The 9,196-nt window shown below is 39.2% G+C and overlaps 1 protein-coding gene across 2 annotated transcripts in view; it reads left to right on the plus strand.

The window, feature by feature from the left end:
- Positions 1-9,196, plus strand: part of LOC106881604 (zinc finger E-box-binding homeobox 2) — a 50,447-nt gene that overhangs the window by 27,585 nt on the left and 13,666 nt on the right. For both annotated transcript variants that reach the window (XM_052973920.1, XM_052973921.1), the window contains exon 3: positions 6,116-8,616. In XM_052973920.1, the coding sequence (XP_052829880.1) occupies positions 6,116-8,616 (2,501 nt within the window). The remainder of the gene's footprint in view (positions 1-6,115; positions 8,617-9,196) is intronic.

Genomic DNA, 9,196 nt, shown 5'->3' on the forward strand with positions numbered 1-9,196 from the left:
CTACTATAGCCTCGGGCCGACCAAAGCGTTGTGAGTGGATTTTGTAGATGGAAACTGAAAAAAGCCCGTCGTATATATGTATATGTGTATGTATATATATATGTGTGTGTGTGTGTATGTGTGTCTGTGTTTGTCCCCCCAAACATCGCTTGACAACCGATGGTGGTGTGTTTACTCCCTGTAACTTAGTGGTTCGGCAAATGAGACCGATACAATAAGTACTAGGCTTACAAAGAGTAAGTCCTGGAGGGTCGATTTGCTCGACCAAAAGGCGGTGCTCCAGCATGGCCGCAGTCAAATTGACTGAAACAAGTAAAAGAGTAAAAGAAAGAATATATATATCTTAGTGTGTTTGTGTGTGTGTGTGTGTGTGTATATATATATATATATATATATAGAGAGAGAGAGAGAGAGAGAGTTATATCTTGTTTCAGTCATTAAACTGTGGCCATGCTGGGGCACTTCCTTTTATTGCATGTATGTATATGTGTGTATCATCCACTCACATTTCTTTCTCACATAAACACACTATCTCCACTCCATCTCTTTCTTTCTTTCTCTCTCTTTCTCTCCCATTCATGAATGTAGTCTTTCTCCCTTGTAAAGATACATATACACAGGGGTAGAGTTGTTTACATAGAGATTAAACATACATGCACAGGTAAATACTGGTATTATTACATATGCATCATGTGCTCTGTGTTTACCTGTCTGTTTGTCTAGCTCTCCATATATGTTTGTGTCTGTGTTTGTGTGTATGTGTGATTTATAAAGGTGTGTTTGTGTGTATCTCTGGTCCATTCACACACGCACACACACACACACACACACACAATGTATTTATCTGAATAAACACACATACACACACAATTCTGACTCAGCTTAAACAATGAACAGTTGTCTCTATTAAATACACAAACCAGGCTTTTTTTTTGTTTTGTTTTGTAGTGTGTATGTATTCACTGATCTGAATCCCCCCCTCTTTATTCTACAGACCATCACCTCTTCCACTAGTCAGCCACCCCCACACACTGGTCACTATTTTTACCTGTGATCATAAGATCTTCTATTCATAAAGACCCACTTCATTAGTGAAACATCTGTTTTGATAATTGTTCAATTATTCACTTTCCTGCATTCAATAATTTCTTTCTTTATATGTCTGTTTGCCTGTATCTATTTATTTATCCTTCTATCTATCTCTCACAACCTGTCTATCCATTTTTCTAGTCATCCGGATCTTTCTATCAGTTTATCAATTAATTTTTACACCTATCTATCTATCTATTTATCTATTTGTCTATCTATCGATCTACTTATCTATCTCCCTATGTCTGCCTATCTTTCTCTATATATTTATTCCTCTATATCTATCTATCTGTCCATCCATCCATTCATCCGTCTATCTATCTATCTATCTATCCACTTATCTATCTATCCATCTATCTATCTATCTATCTATCTATCAATCCATTCTCTATCTGTCTTTCTATCACCTTATCTATCTAATAATCTTTCAAACTGTCAATCTATCTATCAATCAATCGATCTATTTATCTAGCAATTTCTGTAGCTTTATCTATTTGTCTCTCTTACTTTGAATCTTTGTCTCTCTCTCCCTCCCACCATCCCTCAGTACCCCTACCATCATCCTACAGTTATTTGATACCACCTCTGTCTCTGCCCCCTCTTAATCTCCCTCTTCCTGGTTGGAGCAGCGTGGACACTTTATAATTTTACTGGTGACCAAATAATCATTTATACTGTCATCAACTCACTTGTCTAGATGACCAACTGACCAAATTATATTCGGTATCCGAGACTCTCTTCTAACTCTTGGACATTTCTATCATAACCGTTTCAAAACCGACCACTCCAAGCTATCTTTACCATTCATCCTTTTGATTCCAAGTTGAAGTGCATGGTTTAGTGGTTAGAGTGTTCAACTCATGATCATAAGATTGTGCTTTCAATTCCTGGACCAAGCGACATGTTATGTTCTTGAGCAAAACACTTCATTTCACATTGCTCCAGTCCACTCAGCTGGCAAAAATGAGTAACCCTGCGAAGGACTGGCATCCCATCCAGGGAGGATTATACACTTGAGAAACCAGGAAGCTGACAGTAATGTGGACAAACCCTAAACTAACCTTTTGATCCCAATCAACATGGGGCTGCCCCTAATTCTATGATGCAAACTTTGTGTTTTCAACTTGTCAGAATTAATCGCTTCCATCAAAATATGCTAATTTATATTCTAAACACAAGTTTTGAATTTTGGCACAAGGCCAACAATTTCAGGGAGAGGGTGTAAGTTGATTAGATTGATCCCAATGTTCAACTGGGACTTATTTTATCAACCCCCGAAGGTATAAAAGGCAAAGTTGGCATCAGCAGGATTTGAACTCTGAACATGAAAATGGACGAAATGCCACAGATCGTTTAGTCCAGCATAGTTAATGATTTTGCCAGATGACCATCTTATTTTGGTTTTAAATTTTAACACAGGGCCTGCAGTTTTGGAGGCAGGGTTAAGTTGATTACATCGATGTCTGTGTTCAACTGGGGCTTAATTTATCGACCCCGAAATGATAAAAGACATTGTTGACCTTGGCAGAATTTGAACTCAGAACATAAAGACAGATGAAATGCCACTAAGCATTTTGTCCAGTGTGATAACATTTCTGCCAGCCTGCTACTTTATTTTCTTTTATGATATCATTTATCAACACTCATTATATTTTCATATGTTTAACCCTTTTGATACCAACCGACCTGAAACCACCTCTGGCTCTGTAGTACAAATGTCTCATTTTCAAAAGTTCTGAATTGAAATCTTCCACCAAACCTTAGTCACAATTTATGTTCCTAACACTAGCTGAATGATAACTAAGTTATTTTACTAAATTCTTTGTTATATTTAAAATTAATTGAAAGAAACACGGAGCATCTCAACAGAAATATGGTAACAAAATGGTTAGAATATATAATAGGGAAACAATTCTTAACCCTTTTGATACCAACCTACCTGAAACCACCCCTAGTTCTGTAGTACAGATGTCTCACTTTTCAAAAGTTCTGAATTAAAATCTTCCACCAAACCTTAGTCACAATTTATGTTCCTAACACTAACTGAATGATAACTAAGTTATTTTACTAAATTCTTTGCTATATTTAAAATAATTGAAAGAAACACAGAGCATCTCAAAATGAATATGGTAACAAAAGCGTTAAGACAACGAGATGACAGAAACATCAACTCTATAATCTTTTTCGCTATTGGCACAAGACCTGAAACTTTGCAGAGAAAGGCGCTTGTTGATATTATATCAACCCTGGTGCTCAACTGGTACTTATTTTTATGAAACCCTGGAAGGATGAAAAGCAACGTTGACCTCAGCAGAATTTGATCTCAGATCATAAAGAGCTGAAATACTGCCAAGCAGTTTGTCCAGCTTGCTAACATTCTGCCAGTTCAAATTCTTTGTTATTTTCAAAATTAATTGAAACCAAGGCTGTGTATTTTAAGAGAGAGACGTAGTAACAAAAGGGTTAACTAAAATACCAGTTAACTACTAGGGGCCAATCAAATTGCCTGTTCCCTCGTCCAAAGTGTGTGGCCTTGCTTTAAGCTGTTTATTTTAAAAAATCATGAAGAACCCAGAGTGGGGTACAATTTGGCAGTTCCAATGTTAATTAAGCTTCTCTCCCAGACTTTTTCTTTGAAGGTTCTACACTTACCCCCAACCCAACGCCCGCCCCTCCTTACACACATGCTCACCACTACATTCACCTTCCTCTTTTTGTGGACCCTAAATGCCTTCAGTCTGTAGAAGTAGGGTGGGGAGGGGGCTTTATCAGCTTATCTCCATTTCTACAGATTTGGTTCCAGACTTCTAAAGTTACTGGCAGCAAATAGTGTGTATATGGCTATATACTTGTGTGTGTGTATATATATGCATGTATGTATGTATGTGTGTTTGTATCCCATATATTGCATAAATTCTCTTTGTGTTGTCTGTATAAGTAATTTCCTATTTTTGAGGTGTGCTTGTGTGTTGTATGTATATATATATGTGTGTGTGTATATATATATATATATATATATATATGTTACACATACACACACACACGTGTGTGTGTGTGTTTATATACATAATGAGGCCAAAAGAGAAAGAGAGCACAATTTTGTGTGTGTGTGTGTTCATTGCTATATATATATATGCACACACACATGTATACATTTACAGGTGTGGATGTGTACATAAAGAACTCTGTGTGTGTGTGTGTGCGTCTTTGCATGCTTATTTCTCCTGCATGTGTTATTTCAGTGTTTGAGCTGTATGCATTAAGGACCACGTCTGCCTGACGTACGACAGTGTGTGTGTGTGTGTGTGTGTACATGGGCCTAATTTGAGCACTTGTGTTTCAAACACCTGGTCTATGACGCTGATAAGACCCAGCTTAACAGGACTGATAGCACTTAAGTCCTGCTGGTACCTCTCTCTCTCTCTCTCTCTCCTCCCTCTCTATCTGTCTACTCATCCTCTCTATATCTATCTATCTGTATATCTATCCTCCTTGTATCTCTCTATCTCTATATGGATTAGCTTAGCTCTATACAAGGCAGTGACTGTGGTGCTTTCTTGCTACAGACTTATATCTCTTTGTCCACAAGACTCAATCAACTTGAAGAAATAATAAACATGTGACGTCACAGGCATTGGTGAAGGTGGGGGGAGGGTTGTTCCTTTTTTGTTGTTTTTTTATTATTATTATTATTATTTAATTTTTTTTTTAATTTCTAGGTTAAGAAGAAATGTGAGATGATGTGATATTGCGTTTACACCTTCTGTTAGGGTCTTGTATGTTGTTGTTGTTGGCGGTGGTGGTGTTGGTGCTGCTGGTGCTAGCACTTAGCCAGGACTGACTGATATAGGACGGGACAAGCTTTTTAATATGTTCCAAGTTCAAATCTCGCCTAGGCCAACTTTGCTTTTTGTCCTTTCAAGAGTTGATAAAATGATGTCCCAGACAAGTATTGTGGCTGATGGTGTCACCTAACACCCTTTCTATCAAAATTATGTACCAGTGATACGCTGGGGCCGGTGTAAACCACTAGTCCCCTCGCACAACATTTCAGGCCTTGTGCCTTTATTAGAAAGGGTTTACTTTGCCTCTCATCCTTTCAGGGTTGATAAAATAAGTATCTGTTGGCCACTGGGGCTGATAGAATCAACTTACTCCCTCCCCTAAATTGCTGGTCTTGTGCCAAAATTTGAAACCATTAGTATTATTATTATCATTATTTTATAAAGATTGGACATGACTCTTCACAAAGGTAAATAGATATTCCGAAAGATCATTTGTCTTCAGATTCAAAATGTAAAATGCAAATGAAAACAAATGCAGAAAATCAAAATATAAATGAGGAAATCCTGTGTCCCTGTTGTTGTTGTTGTTGTTGTTGTTGTTGTAATAAAGATTAACTCTTTAGTATTAGACCATTCAAATCCAGCCTAAATATTCTATTTGCTTTGTGTTCAGACTGGCCAGATCTGGCTTTTCACACTTACCCTACAATGTCATTCTAAAAAAAAATAGACAATCATATAATCAAAATTTCAAAACAACGAGATACTGCATGATTGATTCAGAACATCATCATCGTTATCATCATCATCATCGTTTAACGTCCGCTTTCCATGCTAGCATGGGTTGGATGATTTGACTGAGGACTGGTGAACCAGATGGCTACACCAGGCTCCAATCTGATCTGGCAGAGTTTCTACAGCTGGATGCCCTTCCTAACACCAACCACTCCAAGAGTGTAGTGGGTGCTTTTACATGCCACCGGCACGAAGGCCAGTCACACGGTACTGGCAACGAATTGCATTTGGCACTAACTGGAATGTTAAAGGGTTACAGCATTCTAACAAGGACTATTATTCTAAGACATTCCAGAGTGACTTGAGATAGGTTTCGCTGTTATTTCTGGTAAACTAAGTGACCACATAGAGGGCTGTTTTGTTGCATTAATTTATGTCTGCATCAAATTTTATTTGTTCCATATTTGTTCATCTCATTGCTTTTTGTCTTTTTTTCTTTTCTTCAGATTCTGTGAATAATACCGATGATGAATATCTCTTGAAATGTATGCACTGCAAGGAATCTTTCAATCAAGAATCTCGGTTGCATTCTCACATCAAAGCAATGCATTCTGAGAAGTCTGTGAAATTCATGTGTTCGAAATGCGAAGAGACATTTACGCTGAAATCCCAGCTTGATAACCATATGGAACTGCATTTGGCCACTTCGCAGACTTGTACTGTCTGCAAGAAAACATTTGCCAATGTCTACCGACTTCAGCGCCACATGATCAGCCACAATGAGAGCACATCGCTACGGAAATTTAAGTGCGAAGAATGTGGCAAAGCGTTCAAATTCAAACATCATCTCAAGGAACACATTCGTATTCATTCTGGAGAGAAGCCTTTCGAATGTTCCAACTGCCGGAAACGGTTTAGCCACTCCGGCTCCTACAGCAGTCACATGACCTCCAAAAAATGCTGGGTCGTGAACATGAAGAGTCGTCGGATCGACCACAATGGTAACGCAGGCGACTCTGTTCCATATCCTCCGGCCTCTAAAAATGGACATAGCCAGTCGGCCGTCTCTTTGCAAAAATCCTCAGGCAGTCTTCCACGACAATTAATTACATATGATAACCCCAACTCTAGCCTTCCAAAATTCTTTCCTAATGCTTCTTCATACATCTCATATCCCATGTACCCTCAGAAGGAGAACCTTTCCGACAGAATCGCGCCACTAACCAACCAGACTATTGCACATTCTAATTCCTCAAAAGTATCTTTTAATCAGAAGCCTTCTCTAACAAAAAGTACAAAACTCTCACCTGACATGAACTCCAACACGCAGCCTTTATCGATGGTAGTCCTGAAGAAATCTGACAGTCCTGCCGTACCCTTGCAGTCACAAGTGACCTCTCCGCCTCTCGACGAACGAGTCATCAAAACTGAGCCGTCAGACCAGTCGGAGGTCATCAAAGTTCTAAGTAGTGTCAATATTAAGAAGGAAAATTCCAAAGATGGTTTTCCAGTCACCGACGTCATGCAAGAGAAGAACTCCGATTCCCCTCCTCTTCCTCCATCCAACTTTGTAGATGCCAAAGATGTTGATCTCACATGCCGATTTTGTGCATCAGCCTTCCGCAGTCCTGTGGCACTGCACCAGCATGAACGCTATCTATGCAAATCCAACAAAGATATTGTGCATAGAGTTACCAACTTGGAGGTAACGTCGTGCAACAGTCCGAGTAGTACAACTTCCTCGTCGGAAACAATTAAACGCGAGACGCCAAACGGCAGTTTGGAGAATGGCACCGACGAGGAGGAAGCAGAAGAAATTTTCAAAGAGGAAAACCTTGACAAGAAATTCCGTATGCGTTCGATGATAAGCGATGACCAGCTGCAGGTTCTGAAGAAATATTACCAGCTCAACCCTCGACCTCGTAAACATGACCTGATAAAAATCGGCAATGAAATTGGTTTCTCGAAACGCGTGGTGCAGGTTTGGTTTCAGAACATGAGAGCACGAGATCGTAAGAAAGGTAAAAATGTCCCGTATTTCCCCGCCATGGCTCGTTTCAAACAACAGGAGGACTCAACAACCACGTCCTCCACATGGAAAGAGTCAGTAAAATCTACTAATTCGGCCTACATCCCTGTGGTTCCACATTTCAATAATTCTGTCCAAATTCCTTCTGGAATTCCACCATCATCATCGCCTTCATTTCCAGCTCATTCACATACAAAAGTAAACGGTCAGTTTAACGCTGCCACCGAAAACCGTGATGCCTTGTTCAATAACCAGGACCAACCTTTAGATCTTAGTCTGAAAAGAGAACCCCCTAGAGCTCACAGTGGCCACAAACCAGTCAGTAGCAATGCCTACAACTCCCATCCTCCTCCTGCTACTCCCAGTCAGAATTTTGATAACCAAGTTCTAAACCTAAGTTGCCGATCTCCTATCAGTGTCAAGCAAGAACATGTAGATGGCACAAGCTCTACTCAAAGTAGCTTCCAGGAATCTGCTCTGTATAAATATATGAAGCAAGAAGGAATGATTGTTAACAAGCCAGCCGCCCTTAACCAAGACGCGGCCTCGTTAAGCAAGCTTTCCCATTCCAGTCCCATTCCAGCCGCGATGCAAGACTCTCTCACATCACCTTATCGATCCAGTGGCAAGTCCATTGCCAGTGGGGAGAACGAAAGCAAACCCAAAGTTCCAAAGTCTGAGTTGAAGCAGCCCGATGACTCGTCAATGTCAAGTGATGGTTCTATAGACAGCGTTAGTAATCGGTCTCTCATCATTGACGAGAGTAAATTCCACAATGAGAAAAGTGACGGTGAGTGTCTTTCCGATGATGATGATGAAGATGATGATGATTCCGAAGATGATGATTCTCCACCAAGACTGTCAAATGGTTTGTCCGATGGTAATCTCACTCCTTCAAAAATGAGAGAAGACAACCATCAGACAAATCCAGATGGCACCAAAAAACCAAAACGATTACGCAAGAAGTCTTGGAAACAGGTTGGTGTTTCTTTGGTTATCATTATGATTGTTGTCTTATCTACTAATTGCTAATTAACTTATTAAATAAAATTTTACTTTGTCTTGTCTTCAAGTAGTATAGGTAGACTGATTGCTCTTTGCACAATGGAAGTCATTTATTATAATCACTTAATGTTATCAGTCAGTTATTGTTATCTAGAAGACGTCATCTTAAAGTGATTACAATAAGCATTCTTCTAGCTTTCACTCACTTTCTCTTTCTCTCTCTCTCTCTCATTCCCTCTCAGAAGCAAACTGTGTGTATGTATATACGTAAACCAACTCATAAGCTCCATTGATATTCTACAGAAAATAAGGGAATTCTTGAATGCAGGAAGACTGAGAACACAGCTTAGAAAGTCAGGTAAATACCCTTAAAAGATAGTATGGCCAACAAGCCTCCACTGGGTATTTTCTGGTCATTTTTTTTCTATCTTCTAAAGGGTCTTTACTCTATTTTCTAAGCTATCTTCACAGCCTTTCTGCATTCGCAAATTTCTTTATTTATGTAAAATGTGTGTGTGCATCATCATCATCGTCATTATTTATCGCCCATTAT

The sequence above is a fragment of the Octopus bimaculoides genome, chromosome 17 (assembly GCF_001194135.2).
Source record: "Octopus bimaculoides isolate UCB-OBI-ISO-001 chromosome 17, ASM119413v2, whole genome shotgun sequence".
Classification (NCBI taxonomy): domain Eukaryota; kingdom Metazoa; phylum Mollusca; class Cephalopoda; order Octopoda; family Octopodidae; genus Octopus; species Octopus bimaculoides.